Source organism: Necator americanus, chromosome II, assembly GCF_031761385.1.
Source record: "Necator americanus strain Aroian chromosome II, whole genome shotgun sequence".
NCBI classification, from domain to species: Eukaryota; Metazoa; Nematoda; class Chromadorea; order Rhabditida; family Ancylostomatidae; genus Necator; species Necator americanus.
The window spans coordinates 36,269,624-36,285,617 of record NC_087372.1 but is presented as its reverse complement, the minus strand read 5'-3'; the positions used below and the strand labels follow the sequence as shown (position 1 = coordinate 36,285,617).

General features: G+C 39.8%; 1 protein-coding gene across 1 annotated transcript; it reads left to right on the top strand.

Moving 5' to 3' along the window:
• Positions 1-11,374: 11,374 nt before the first annotated feature.
• RB195_020558 (uncharacterized protein) lies at positions 11,375-15,923 on the top strand (the record flags this gene model as incomplete). The annotated part of the gene is made up of 9 exons (XM_013444242.2): positions 11,375-11,431; positions 12,511-12,619; positions 12,677-12,903; positions 12,961-13,089; positions 13,437-13,599; positions 15,060-15,250; positions 15,311-15,406; positions 15,477-15,663; positions 15,733-15,923. The coding sequence occupies 9 exons, from the start codon at positions 11,375-11,377 to the stop codon at positions 15,921-15,923; spliced, it is 1,350 nt and encodes a 449-aa protein (XP_013299696.1).
• Positions 15,924-15,994: the final 71 nt, after the last annotated feature.

Here is a 15,994-nt window from a genome sequence, read left to right as displayed (position 1 = left end):
CGCGGCTCACAGGTGAACCGCTCACTTTTCACGGTTATTTTTCATGATTTCCTGAGTTTTTTTTCAGAAGTTTTCTGTGCTTAGCGGGTTTATTATTCATTATTATTGTTTCCTTACTCAAATATAGCTCATAAAACTCGATTGGCATCAGATACAGAAAAAGCTGTCGCCATTGGGTTAAAATTTGGTTTTTGATGTGTATTCCACTACTAGGACGCTAATAATGCTCAATATTCCAGCATAATTCGATTTTTCGATTCTACACGCATTGTGTGGATAGAAATTAGAACTGGTGTATGTATGTAATTCTCATCGAAACGAGGATGGTGATGATCTTCTTGGAAGTGCAATATCCAACGTAAAACACTGGAATCCTAAAATGAAACATATCATTCCACAAATAGTTGTAAATTGATGTAGGATACTGAAGATTTCATTCGAAGCGGAATAGTTGGAATAATTGCATAAATTCTGAAGGATATAGGCGTTAGTTAGATTTTTTTTTTCAAACTGTGAAAATTCACAGCTTATTCTGTTCTTAAGATACATCTTCAGATATCATTCATTATATATTCGAAATCAAGCAAAATGTGTCTAATTCGAATTTACCTAAATTGTTCACTATATATAGGAACGGATTGATCGTACATAACGAGAAAACAGGAGTGAATCCTTGAATCTATCAAGTCTAATCCCCGCCAATATCCTTAAAGGCATCACCCCACGAATATGAGGTGGTACGGATTTCAGGTGGAGCATTCGTATACGGGATCGTAGATTATTGAGATTGGGATGCGTCCATTTCTTCCTAATTGCCGTAAAAAACGCCCCGGAAGATACGGCTTCGGGTGTTCTGGCGCACTATTTTCTACAAGGAGTTCGATTGGAGCGCGCTAGCCTTGTGCACGCGCCGCAACTTCCGGACCGTTTTTTACGGCAATTAGGAAGAAATGGACGGAATCACCCCTCTTTATAATTTACTATCCCGTATAAGAATACTTCACGTGAAATCCGTACTACCTCAGATTCGTGGGGTGATGCCTTTAAGATAAAATCCTCTTGCTTGACTATTAAGATCATTAGGGGATACGATATCCAGAGAGAGAGAGAGAGAGAGAGAGAGAGAGAGAGAGAGAGAGAGAGAGAGAGAGAGAGAGAGAGAGAGAGAGAGAGAGAGAGAGAGAGAGAGAGAGAGAGATGCTAAGCACTCAGGAGCATGAGTACACACTCTAATTCACTTCAATCGACTAACTTAAGCCCGAGTTCAGCTCATATCTGACCATTACGTAGAAGAGAGTCAAAATAGTGGATTTACAAGAGTTTCGTTCCGGAGGAGGTATGAAGAGAGAGCTCGAGAAATTTCCTAAAACTCCGACATTTCTTACATGGGCAGCGGGTAAAACGACTCCTGTAGGTTTCCGAGCGCGCCTCCGATCATGCCTTGCCTTGAGCAATTAATTAGCGACGGAATGTATCCTAAGGGGGTTCGTCGTCGTCGTCACTGACCAAATTATCTGACTCTGGCTACCTTACCACCGATTGCACGCTGCATCGGAAGCCTGTAGAAGGGATTCTGGTGTCCATCAATAGTCGCGGAACGTTTCAAAAACTTTTAATTATGGTACCGCTTTAACGTTTCTCTCATACTTTGAAATTTGAATTTGTACCACTTTTCATGATCATTTCATTCTCCTTTCTAAAATTTCAGTTCACTAGCCATTAGTTGCTTGCTTGGTATCAAATACTCAAGATTTTCCTCAATCTTGCTGGGAAACTCATCATTCTGACCGTATTATTTTCTGTTCCCTCTATCCTTCCCTCGGTAGCTGAACATAAAGGAAAAAGGATAACTTTTCTGGCGTTAATCAATCCGCTTGGAATGCGCCCTCACGTTCATTTCATTTCAGAATCGTTTGAGGTTTACGAGCGTGTAACTGGCCCACACAATGACTTGCAGGGCCCAGCCGATGTGTCAAGTCAGTGTTTCCATCCTTCCGGACAAGTCTGGTACCAATTCATCGATCCCGGAGGGATGAAGGGCTCGGTGAACACTAGGGCGGATTCGAACCTCCAATCGATCGTGCAGACGATATCGGAACCTCCAACCGCTACACTACACCCGCCCACTACTATTTTGTATTGATATTACTATTGTACTATTTTATTATTATTATTACTTATTACATATTAATATTATGTATTATTAATAATCTTATATTATCAACATCAAAATAACGCTTAAAAACGTTAGCTGCCATACATAGTAGTGGTATCAAACGTAATTAGAAGACCCTTATCTTGCTCCTTTAAAAACTTTATCTTACTGTATAAACTAATGAAAAAACACTATCTGCACATCATTAAGATATTTTTTTTTAAAAATAACAAATAAATGTTTTCACCTTTGATTTTGGACACATCCTGGTTATAAATATTTATTAAATTCTTTAGGTTTTCGGAAGTTTTGCGGGATTTGAAACTTCCAAATGAGTACTAGTCGCTGAGACAAAAGTGGAATTATCGATAATCTTCTGTTCAACTCATCCAATTATTGTGACCAAGCTGTTGTTTCAAGGGGGAAATATTTAATTAGAATTAGTAGTATCAAAGGTAATTAGAAGACCCTCAGACTCTAGGCCACCTTTGAGATTTTATGGATTTTCATTCTGTTTTTCCACTATTCTTCTTTCGAGAATAAGCGTTCATTCCCTTCCGATGCCCAGAAATGAAACCTAATACTAACGAAATTATCTAATTACATGCCACAATCATGCGATACCCGCTAATCCCCAAAGGCACTCAAAACGCGCTGCAGCGCCAGATGTCGCCTCTTCACTGACCCTCGCATCCATCAAAGACGGATAGATAACACGCACACATATTGGGCTATGTTCCGGAAATTCTATTCATCTATGTAATAAAACGGCGTGGACGCAAATGCACATCTAATAGAATGAAGCGAAAACTGAATAAACAAAAAAAAAAACAGACTAACCGAAAAAGAATCAGGAAACAAGTAAAAGTAAAAATTTGGTCTAAAAAGTGGGCAGATCTGACGAATAGGTACAGGATCGACTAAGTTTAGAAGCTCAAAAATAAAGCAGAGATACGATCCGGATACCTGAATAACTGAAATGCCGAAAATCAATACCAACGTAGGTGCAAGATTTGCTGGAATATCGACCGGATCTTTGAGATCATCACCGCAAGAATTGCTGAAATATCGACCAGATCTTTGAGATCATCACCGTTTTCCTCTAAACTAGGTACTCGTAGCGGCTTGACCTCGCTGCGAGTTTCTCCAGTTTGGAGAGGGAGGTTTTTAAGTATAAAAGTTTGTTATTGTTTATTTTTCGGACAGATTAACTTCTAAGAAGATGGCTGACCAGAAATAGGAGCAGCAATTAAAAATCATAGAAAAACAAGGGAAACTGGGATTTACTCTGGATCAGTATCGATGAACCTAGAACTCTTATCATAGGAACTTTGTTTCAACGCGCTGGACCTGCTCCAGGTAGGAAAAGAATGGAAACACAATATTTCTTGGCAGCATATCAATCCTTCGGCATTGTTTCTTTGTTTTCCTTTGCCTAGAAGCAGTTATGGATTTTATATCGTTTTTGGATGTTGTATCCTTGAATCGGTTGAAATGACGGTTACAGGCACATCTTTTTTTTTCTTCGCTTCATTTCAAATGTTTGTTCCTGAACCGTTACATCTTCGCCGTCCCTTCAAAGTTCGGATTTGTTTGCGACGTTATGTGTTGACCTCAAAGTAGCATTTAGGTCGCACGTCTACGTCTTGGTATTCGTTTATCCAAGACCACAAAACATTTCCTTAGTGAATCGACTACTAGTTGTTCTTAGTAGAAAAAAAAACTTTAAAAATTCTGGATAGGACCTGATCAGTGATTAATTTGAAAAAGACAACAGTGGAGTAATGGTTTATTTATCGAGCGCACATTTGATGCATGTACGAGACGTGAAAAAAAGGTCCCAGAGCGACGTTACTATAATTTTTTGCACCACATAGCGATACTGATAAGTCGAACTCATTGGTGCATCCTAAGTGGATTGGTTAACGGCACATACCTTATCCTCCATAAGGCTATATAGAAGAAATTGTTCACTGAAGCTAAGTAGAAAACTAAATAAACTAGATAAGCAGCTGTCAAACCATCATAAATAAAATAAGAACAGTCCTAACTTCATAAAAAAAAAAATAAAAACAATCCAAACTTCGGGTTCAGGTTCATTCGGGTCAAGAGGAATGAAAGATTTGTGCAATTGCGTAAAGGGTTGCGCAGGAAATGGCGCCATGGGACCGTTACTCTTTTCTGCAGTCTGACTGGAGCTTGCGATGGTCCCACCTCGATCGCAACCGCTTACGCACAAACCGTACTAGGCTTCGGGTCGTTTCGATCAGACTGTAACTTCTTCGACGTCGGCGCAATTAGAACAAAAAAAAAGGACATTCTCGTCTGTTTCAGATCCTATACAATGTTTTTTAATAATCGAAGATCCGCAATTGCAGGACACATAATAATCGCGCCGTACGCCATTAGCACCTTTGTGTGCGACTTTTCATACGACTACGGTCGTTCCACCTCCTTATGTGCTGAAAGAGCGATCGTTTTAGTAATGCAGTTTATCCGAGGTCGCCATCTGTACGCCTGCCTGCCTGCCTTCGTATTGACCTCGAACCTGGCACCGTAGCTGAAGGAGTGAAGATTCCTCCTTCGCAGCTCATGGACGCACCGGACTTCCGATAACAGATCCTATCTGTATCTGATCCTATTTCTCGCTAGCTGCGACGTTTTTGTTTGTTTGTTTGTTTGTTTGTTTGTTTCCATACTTCACAACAATAACTGATGGGAAATGAGGCGTACTATATAGAATATGCGGTAAATAATAGAACTAATAGTTGCTGCAGAATTCCTTTTCGCTTTTTTTCTCGTCTTATACTTATTTCCCATCAACTTATCTGATTAGCACTTTACTCGGGTCTTTTTATGTTCTCCACGGTTTCTTTATTATGTAAATTAGTGTTTCAAATAATAAGAGTAATGTAGTTGATTGAGATGGAACTCATTATGTGCCTAAGTAATTCACTTATGAATCAGTTGAAGTAAAACTTTCCTATTCCCTGACACGGGAAACTTCCCATAGAATCACGTCCAGGTAAGCATTTTCCGTTAAAGTTAACTAATAACATGATAGCGTTTGGTTTTTTTTTCTCCCTCTCTGAGGAAATCTTTGCACGAGATACTAGTTAAACAATCCGTGAAGTATTGTGAAGTATCGGGCAGTTTATGTAAATATTCATCATCATCATCATCATCCATTTAGTTGCGCAAGCGAAGTACCTATGTTTGCTCGAACAATGTGCATTTGACTGCAAGAAAGAAGGAAAAGATAGAGAGAAAAAAAAAGAAAGAAACAGAATGATTTGCTGCGAACGCGCGTTGCGAACATAGGTGCAGGCGACATAGCGTGTACGCGCAGAGCATGGGGGAATTTCCTAACCGACCCCGGCGATTTTCCGATTTTTGAAGCCTGTGCGCAAGACGCAGGCGGTGTAAATGCACTTAGATCTAATCGTGAACACAAATTTCATGTTGGTTCTAATGAAGTACAATTCTAAGCGAACACAGATGAGAGGAAAACTTCCATCCTCCAACTTCCTCACGTACCCATAACGCCAATCAATAAAATAAAATACATGATAAATGAAATAGAACTTGCTTCAACAACTTCCAATTCGCATAATTTCCTTATATCATGCTCGTTTCCATTTAAATTGAAGAGAACAAAGCAAGAAATTGTATCTTTCGGTACTTCGCTATAGGACCCTCATTAGAACGATTTTTGCCACAAGTGCCTCTGACAGGCTTTTCGTATGGTTATAAAATATTTGCGATTGATCTATGGCGTTCATTACCCTTCATTTTTCCTTCTTTTTTCTTCCAGTTCGCAGGATTCTGTGTTTTCTTTGTGTCCAATACATCTCTGAATCACATGCGTGCACTGCAGATGAGTTCTTTTAATTCGTCGAATTCTTCTCGTGCTTGGCACGGTTTGCTTGCTGTTCACTTGCTTTCTTTCTCTTTTTATAAGTGTTCTGCAAGCCGGCTTCTGGCCGACTGTTCTTCTAGATTTGAATTGCGCAGCTTTTGATTAGCAACATATCAGACGTGCTAATAACATGAAGAAGATTAAAAATCAATCTCTAGAAAAAACTGCCGTGCCAAAACTGTTTCTCGGAGTTAACTTAAGCCTATTCAAAATGTGAAGCTTTAAGAATTTTTTAAATTTTCTCTTTTCTTTCTAAGATATCTAACTTAACAAGAATTCCCTTACATTTTCTAACAGAGCAGGTGCTCCGTTTCCAGTCGTCCATTAGTGTTGTTCCTGTGCACTTTTCAATTTTTTTGTGATTTCATAACGTCGTCACTCTTTTGTATTGGCATAATGTCAAATTCATTTCATGACGCGCAAGCTTGGAGCTGCAACTGTGCAAATATTTGTTGAATCACCATTTTATCGCATGTGTTCATGCATCATAATCTAGACAAAGACTAAAATCCAAGCGTAAGAGTACAGAATTAGGGAAATATGTCGTAAAGGAGAAGGGAAGGAAGGAAAGAGATTCGCGTAGAAAACTCTTGGTATGCGTTTAGTGAGACTGCAGAATAAATTAACTAAATAACAGTTTTCTTTCCTTAACTACATCCATACATCATAAATTTCATTCTAAGTCTGTGTATCCCCTTATATTTCAAGGATTCAGTTTCAATATGCTATTGGAGCGATCTATGTGACATTCTCAGAAGGTAAATTATTAACGAAATTGAAAGTTGACCACAAAATCGGGGAAAATGTAGTAGGTGGTGGGGCCTTAGTGGCATCCTTATTTCCCGACGCTCTAGCTTACTTTTTTCTCCTAGTAACTTTAGCTTACATGTCATAGATCCTCTAACACTAATGTTTAGGCCTTAGAGCTGCGATTGATTTGATTATTTAATTGAAGAAATAAGGGCGCCACTGAGTGCTCCCCACAATTACATTTTACCCCAAAATCGCACCCTACTATACCAATATAACGATGCGGTAGCGCTCTGGATAGTCGTAATCATGTGGCTACTGTCGGAGGTCAGCGTCAGAGTCTCCATGTTTATTTGTTGTTCTTTCTTTTTTCTTTCTTTGCCATTAAAAACAACTGTAGTCGACTATGAAAAAATTAAATGGATTTTTTTCTGCTGACTTAGTAATCTCATGTTATTTATGGATCCTACCTCAGTTTCATTACCACCAAGCGTTGATCCTAATGTTAAGTAATCTCAGTTATTTAAATGGACCGTTTATCCAGGTTGCATATCCAGCTATTTACACGGATAAACTTTTTTGTTCGTTAGTCTAACAGGTAGTCCCTGTGTTCTATTTACATATTACGGACATCCTCATTATTTTGTGTGCAGTGATTACCACAATCTCACCTTTCTCTCTTTAGATATGTTGAAGGTTTTTAAATGAACCTGTGTGAGGTACAGGGAAACCATTTTATCTACAAGAAATCGGATCACAAGTGCTTCCTTCGTAAAAGTTATAAATAGGGCATTCCGTGACCTTCCATAGTTGCTAAATATGGGTAAACATAAGAACGAGGTTGGCCTGAAATCGGCCAAGATTGGTATTAGTAGCACTGCTTTTTTGTACCGAATCCAGAGAACATAAATTTAAAGAGCGCTCGGAAAAATACATTTAAAATAGCGTGTCAGGTTGTTCGGGTACGCATGAATTCCCCTGCTAGTACTGCCAATCTAAAAATAGGTTGAGATCTCTCATTGCGTAAATTTTGTTTTAATTACCTGGTTTCCATTTTTGTATTATTGTCTATTGTAAATTTTTCGATCTTAGCCGGTGTGCCGAGGTGGGCGCACACACCCACACCACACCCCACCCCATTTATTGCGCTCTTGATTCTTTCACAGATAAAATAAAGGAAATACCAGGAAACGTGAAGAAATCCTCCATGCAGTACTAGGCTTAGGGTGACCGTTGTTTCTCGACTGTCAGCGTTTTTTGCAGCTTTTCCATTTATTTATTTGTTTATTGCCAGTGACCCTTAAATTCCTATTCTTTGCACTTGACACAGAACAATACTGTGTCGATTAATACCACACCTAGTGGCTAAGACCGTATTTTAATCGATTATTCATTGAATATATCATAATATTCGGCTTTTCTTATTTCTTCTTCATTCTAAAAAAATCGTTCATTCATTTATTTCTTATTTAATTCAAACTACTGAAGAAACACTGAATGAAACAAGAATTAGATTATTCAACTCGACTGAGAAAGTGAATCGTTCTTTTTCATTCCATCTATTAATAAGGAACCGTCGTAATTTTCTTCTCTACCTCTGTAAATATTTCAAAAGTTTAATTCTTGGAAATCCCCCACTTATCACTGAAGTTTCTTAGTTTCTGTCATCGTTAATGTTATTATTTTTTAGATACCAGATATTCACCTTGATGATGCAATCAAATAAGTCAGTTTTCTTTCTTTTTCATCGTCATTCGGTCCGCACTTTGCAGGTCGAGTCATTCACCGAATGTGACAGTTGCTGTTAAAATATTGAATATTACCAAACAGTTGTCATTTTCACCCAATTTTACCAATTAGTGCTCAACAAATGCGCCATCTTATGATTTTTCCATCACACATCGATATATAGAAGAGAGTTGTTTACATGAACAGGTCACTTTCCCAATACTCTTACCGTATTTGTAAATTTGCACATTTCTATGAAGAATACTATGTTGTTCGTCGGATTTTATTAGGCCGTTCTAGTGATGGCCTGTTTATGGTAATTTTTTTCGTTCTTTTTCTTGTTTTTTTTTTTAAATTCTTTGCAGAGCTGATTATATTCTTTATTACGTTGACTAAGAATGTTTATATGTATTCCAGGTATGTTCTTTACATTGTTTTTTCCGCATATATTGAAGCCGTAGCACACAGAGTTCTACTAAATCTTATTTTGAGTTTAAAGCTCCGGGATCTCTGTAATGTTATGCCCCATCACCACTTTTGTATTGTGGTAAATTTGGGTAAACTTTCTGTAGACAATTCTGTGTTGTCCAAGAGATTTTATTACGAAGTCCAAAATGATGGTCTATTTATGACATTTATTTGTGGTTCTTTTATTCTTTTTTTCTTTCTTCCTTTCTTTGTTTTCACTAGGGAGTAGAAGAGCTCATTATGTTGTTTATTACGTTGCCTTAAAATGTGTACATGATTGTTACAAATTGTGTTTCACGTACTGGTTTTCAATATTTTTTGTCGCTCTAGAACACAAGAGTTTTGCTTAGTCCTATTTCATTTCCAAGGATCTAGGATATTTCTCATTTCCACATGTGCTGAATTTTCTGCCGAAATTTGTGTCGTTAGACGAATATGTCAAGGAATTGCGGAGTGTCTGTGCTGTGCTGTGCGAGTGAGTGAGGATGAGGGTCGGAGGTCGATCGTGGTAGGAGTGACCAACGCCGCACACTCTGTCGCCGCCGCCGCCGCCGAGTCGGCAGCGTTGGGTGAGTCAGTCGAGCCGAGCGGCGCCACTCTGTACACTTCACGATCATTCGATATTACATATTACGCATTTCGCTGTAGTAAACTTACTTTACGATGAGATCGTTCTGTCATCGCGTTCGTTCAGACGCGAACACCGATTTTTTTCTCGTTGTTGTCTTCCAAGAATTTCTTTTAAAAGAAGTACGTCCTCAACTCGAATGCAACCATCTCAGTTTTATTTCTTCATTGCTCGCAAGAACATCAGAAACTGTTGTATTCAACACATTTATTGCTGCATTTTGGATTCTCCGAACCCTATGTCCTTGAAGAAGTCAGTTCCTGAATAACTATTTATTCTATCTCTCTTTACCTCCGAACTTTGGTTCATGTGATATAATAGTCACATTCTGCTTTATCGTTGACTTCTCACAACTTCATTAGCTAGTACAGGCGAGTTTTTTTCTTTGCAAAGAAGGCGGTCGTGAAATTGTGAAAAGATGGTTTTTAACCCAGTAAGTTACAAAAGCAGAACGGTCAGTCCCTTTAATGACTATGAAGAACTCGAACTTCTTAATTTTTTCTAACGAAGGAAATGTTTTGAAGAACCGCTTCTGAAAACTTTCTGCTGGATGCAATACTTTCATAATGTTGATTCACGCCTAGTAGCAGCAATGATTGTACATTCCATACAGTATTCTACTATTTTTTCCCCGCCGTTTTCGTAGTGAATAGACTCGGATTCTATCTCTCGCAATCAAATCTGTGTTCATATTCTATTCTAGTCGGCATCGGTTCGCTAGAAATTGCATTTTAGATGTAGTCACATTAATTCTCCTGAATAAACAATGTATATCCGCTACATAATCCAATGAAAGTACTTTTGTTTTGCATTTAATTGCACTATTTGATGTCAATGGAATCGAGAATGTGTTCATTTAAAGCTGAAATTCAGAAACCAAACGAACACAAAGTTGGTGTCAGTTTTATCAATCTAGAAGGTTTTTGGGTTTTTGAAGGGTTTTTGAAGCAATTTGTCCACTTTGTCTTTCTAATAGAGTTAATAAGAGGAAATAGATGAACCCGCTACACGAGCCTAATTCTCTGATGTCCGCGGATAGGTTTTCGTCGTATGTTATCATTAAACTAATTACTAACATTATAAGCTCATAGCACTTTTCCTTTCTTTTTTGTCTTGCCATAATCCGAAGACTTATCTTTCATTTCTAGAACTTTTTTTCTTCTAAAAGGTACATTATTTTGGTTGCACGTTTATCTAAAGTAGTGCTGGGCTTCTTTTGCTGACTTTGTGCTTCGTTATCTGATAGCATCTTGACTTCTCTCCCACTACGAGTCTTTCCTTCAAGTCCCAATCCATCTTTGGCAGCTCCGAACGCCATTCGTCATTTCCCACGTAGTTTCAGAATTTATTCGATTCCTATTGGACTTTCTGGTCAGATGTGGTGTACGTGACCTAGTTCCTACTCGAGCATCGCACAAGTCACCCTACGGGCGGTGCATAAGGCTGCCCGTGAAACCCGAATCAGCAGCCGAAGAAAAAGCGTGCATTTCGAAGAGATGGCCGTGTTCAGTGCGGCAATTTGAAATTACCGCCGCTGGGTAAAAAAGTGCGGGAAGCCCGTCCCCCTTTTTGTCTGATTGGTACGCTCCACCCATTCCCCGCCTTCCTGCTGTCGTGATTCGTTCTTTCTTCGCGTTGCGTTGAAGCGTCGCGTGCACGACTCGCGGTCATCCTTGAAACGACCTCATTTCAGTCTCGTCGTCGGTGACACCAACCTCCAAACAAGATGCGTGAGATCGTTCATGTTCAAGCCGGTCAGTGCGGTAACCAGATTGGAGCGAAGGTGAGATCTGATGAGTTTTGAGAAAGAAACAGGTGGAACCACACTCCGCGTGGTATTTGCTTGTTGATAGCGTTTTTATGATTAGCTGGATATCTCAGTTCATAGTAGCTTCTCCTCATATCTCCATAGAGAAGACAGTAGAGACAACAAATCCATGGAACGGCTCATTTCGACAAGTTGGTGCAAAATTGCGTGAGCGAGGCGGGAAATTCATATGGTTGAACTTTATTGTTGTGCGTTACTTTTTCAGCGTTTCCAATGAAACAATATTGAATTGTATTTCTCATCTATTTTATCATTCCACATAGTTACATTTCACTAAGGAGCGCTGGCTCGCTGCGCTGTACACTGATATGATAAATGCTGCGCTCCAAAGATGTGGCAGAGGACTAGGCTATAACAGGATGAGAGAACAAAAAGAAACTTCCGTCACAACTAAGCCGCATGCTCGGGAAGGGAAATAATATGTCGTTTTCTCTACTTTTGCAACCCATGGCCATGGCCTCCAATCCTCTCAATTTGTCAAAGGGCAAGAGCATCTCTAACCGGTTATGTCTTGGGATTCGTTCCCTTTTCGTTATTTTGCAGTGCGTGTTTTGCTACTCTGGGAATTCCTTTGGAAACCTCTCTGAAATAAACATTCCTTCGTCTTTTTAGCGGAAAAGCAGTGCAGCTATCAGATCTGTGCTTCCTAATCCTGAAGAAAGAAAAGTCATGTTGATTCTAGGAAGACTTTTTTGAGCTATAAATTCTTGCTGCTCTATCTGAGAGATGAGATAGTATCCTGTGAGTGTGCAGGGATAACATTGCGCAGAAAATATTTCTGAAAAGGAAGGGTTAAGTTATGTAAAGTAAGAAAATAAGAGTTTATGTGGAATACTAATTGGTGCTTCAAAAAACGTTAGAAGATGTGCTATGGCCCATAACTTCGATAAGAAGGATTTATTGACGCAGCTGCTGACAAAAACTGTGTTCAACCGTCTTTGCATGCAATATGTCCTTGAAATAATGTGCGCCAAAAGTGTAAGCTGCGTCATTGGTCTGGTATCTCACTGTATACACAATGTTTTGAATTTCAGTTCTGGGAGGTTATCTCCGACGAGCACGGCATTCAACCCGATGGAACGTATAAGGGAGAAACGGACCTTCAGCTAGAGAGAATCAACGTTTATTACAACGAGGCTAATGGTAAGTGTTTAACTCACATGTGTAGTCCTTGGATTTATTAGTTACGCTGTTTCTCAGGAGGCAAGTACGTTCCTCGTGCCGTGTTGGTCGATCTTGAGCCAGGAACAATGGATTCAGTCCGTTCTGGACCGTTTGGAGCCTTGTTCCGCCCTGATAACTTTGTGTTTGGGCAGTCCGGAGCCGGAAACAACTGGGCAAAGGGTCATTATACCGAAGGAGCAGAACTTGTCGACAATGTTCTGGATGTGGTCCGCAAAGAAGCTGAAGGATGCGACTGCCTTCAGGTAAGGCTTGAACATTTTCATCTTACAACTTGAATAATCGTAAGTGTATTTTCACAGGGCTTCCAACTCACACATTCACTCGGTGGTGGGACAGGATCAGGGATGGGCACACTTCTAATTGCCAAGATCCGCGAGGAGTATCCTGATCGAATCATGTCGTCGTTCTCAGTCGTCCCTTCTCCGAAGGTTGGTTGTGTTTCGCTGCTACATCCAAACCTATGTATATTTGAATTTTATCGACCGTATTGAAACTTTGTTATTCAACTTTTGGATGGCTAAAGCGTTTTGATTACATTTGGTAGGCAGACAGTGTTCTTCATTAAGCGTGGCGGATGTGTCACAGTACTATATTTATGCAAATATTATACAAGTTGTCAGTTTTTTTTTAAAAACAATACACGATTATCGCTATTTTAAATGACTGTATTCCTTTGAAATTCTAAATAAATAGGGTTCTTTTCGCCCCATGTTCACTTCATGAAAACCGTTTTGTTTTCTGTTCATTTATATATAGTGGACGAATTTTTTTATAGGTTTCTGATACCGTTGTGGAGCCTTACAATGCTACCTTGTCCGTTCACCAGCTTGTCGAGAACACTGACGAGACATTCTGCATTGATAATGAGGCTCTCTATGACATCTGTTTCCGAACCCTTAAGCTCACGAATCCTACTTATGGAGATCTTAACCATCTCGGTCAGTTTTCGTTGTTATTAGTGGAAATAGTGGAAGTGGAAGTAATTGATAAGGTTTTGCTGCGTTATTTAATGTCCTGTGACTGCAATTATCGTTGAAGCGGCCAACAGAGTCGCGGCCACAATTGCGTGGTCCGTTTTCCAATGACGAGCGGACTCTACCACGAACTGAAATGACTCACATATGTCAGGGCGAATTTCGCAATAGCCCCTGAGGAAATGAAGACCCATGAATTCATGAACAATGCTTTGCTTCAAGATGAAAGGGATGCATGCAGATGACCTCATTGTGTTGGGGTGAAGGAGTGGGACCGTTTATGGTAGCTTCTATTGACCGTTGCATATCTAGGGTCTTAAAGTGAAGGGAAGCTGAAGTGCGATGAGAAGTTGTTGCCTTAATGCCTTGTTTGTGCATGAACACTACCAGAATGAGGTCTCTTTTCAATTATAGTTAGGAAATAACAAACCTGAAAAAAAAGAATTGTTGTCTTCCGTTATTTTTCTTCATCCTTGTTGCACAAAGCTGTGTCTGCTGAGTCATTGAAAAGCGACGTATCAAATGTCTCTGCAAAAGTACACGGAAAAATCGTTTGTTTCTGAAAGCGAATACTCCCGTGATTCTTTGATGGTACCATACAATGCTTCTTACACTCATTTTTCGAGAAAGCAGTAGAAAACCGTGACTGAAAATTTCTTAAATTTTTGTGTAAGTTGACTAGCTCACTATTGATGTGGACGTCCAGCTGTCACCCGGCCATCAATTTAACGAAACAACGAGCCATGTGGCCAAAGATGGAATAGGCCATTCTTAGCGAATCGATCTGAGCATGAGTCTTTTTATGCTGCATTCGCGTTGTTCCAGAGACCAGTGTCATGCACAGAATGAAATGAAAATGCCCTCAAATCGCTCACTGCTGGTTTGGACTGGACTGCTGTGCGTTAGGGTGAAGGCAGGGAGGAGTTCGATTTATTTAGAGGGCGGGATAAGTTTTTCGGAAATTCTCCCTTAACAGTGTGGTTGTGAGGAAACAGTATTTGAACACATCATCCTTCTTGATCACCACTGTAGTGAACGATTCCCAGTTGTTCCATTTCCGGCAAATATTTAATAAATTTTTAAGACGTAATTTAATAGGACTTTAAATAATGTATGATTTTCTAGAGTTTTCGATGGCTGAACATTAAAAAAAGAATCTGCGCTCAGTTCATGTGGAAGCAGAAAGTGTTTGATAATTTATGAAGAATTGCATGCATTTAATAATAATAATAATAATAATAATAATAATAATAATTTTTTCTAGGCTTTGCTTTTTGCAGAAGTAGTGCTGAGAATTAGAATACATATTTGATATTAACATTCAGACTCAGTGCAAAAGTTTCAGAAGTAGAGGCAGAAAGAGGTCGTGCTGTAAAAGCTGCGATTTACCGTGACTATGCTTTGGTTAATTGTTTTCTCTTCAGTATCCGTAACTATGTCGGGTGTAACAACGTGCTTGCGCTTCCCTGGCCAACTAAACGCCGATCTTCGAAAGCTGGCTGTCAACATGGTACCATTCCCACGACTCCACTTCTTTATGCCAGGATTTGCGCCGTTATCGGCTAAGGGTGCGCAAGCCTATCGTGCACTTACTGTTGCGGAACTCACTCAACAAGTGTGTAATTACTGTTGATTCGGCCACGTACTTGGTTCCTTACAATTTTTATTGTTGCAGATGTTCGATGCAAAGAACATGATGGCCGCCTGCGATCCTCGTCACGGGCGGTACTTGACCGTTGCCGCTATGTTCCGTGGACGAATGAGCATGCGCGTGAGTTTTTGAATAGCGAACACTTTTCGGTTAGATGCATGATGATGCAAGATTCACGGTTGTTTTCCAGGAGGTCGACGATCAGATGATGTCGGTGCAGAACAAAAATTCGTCATACTTTGTTGAATGGATCCCGAACAATGTGAAAACAGCAGTGTGCGACATTCCCCCACGCGGTTTGAAGATGGCAGCTACGTTTGTTGGAAACTCGACAGCTATTCAGGAGCTTTTCAAGCGGATCTCTGAGCAGTTCACTGGTTAGCGGTCTTTTCCTTGTTAGTTTGACCGTACTCGTATTTTCGTAAACTATTATACCATATTTGCAGCAATGTTCCGCCGTAAGGCGTTCTTGCACTGGTACACCGGTGAGGGAATGGACGAGATGGAATTTACGGAAGCTGAGTCGAACATGAACGATCTCGTATCGGAATATCAGCAATACCAGGAAGCAACCGCTGATGATGAGGGCGAACTCGAGGGAGGCGTTGAAAATGACACCTACGCAGAAGAGCAATGAAAGAACATCATTTTCGTATGCATCTCATTTCTATGGCAGCTGTCAACACTGCGTAATTTATGTAAACGGTT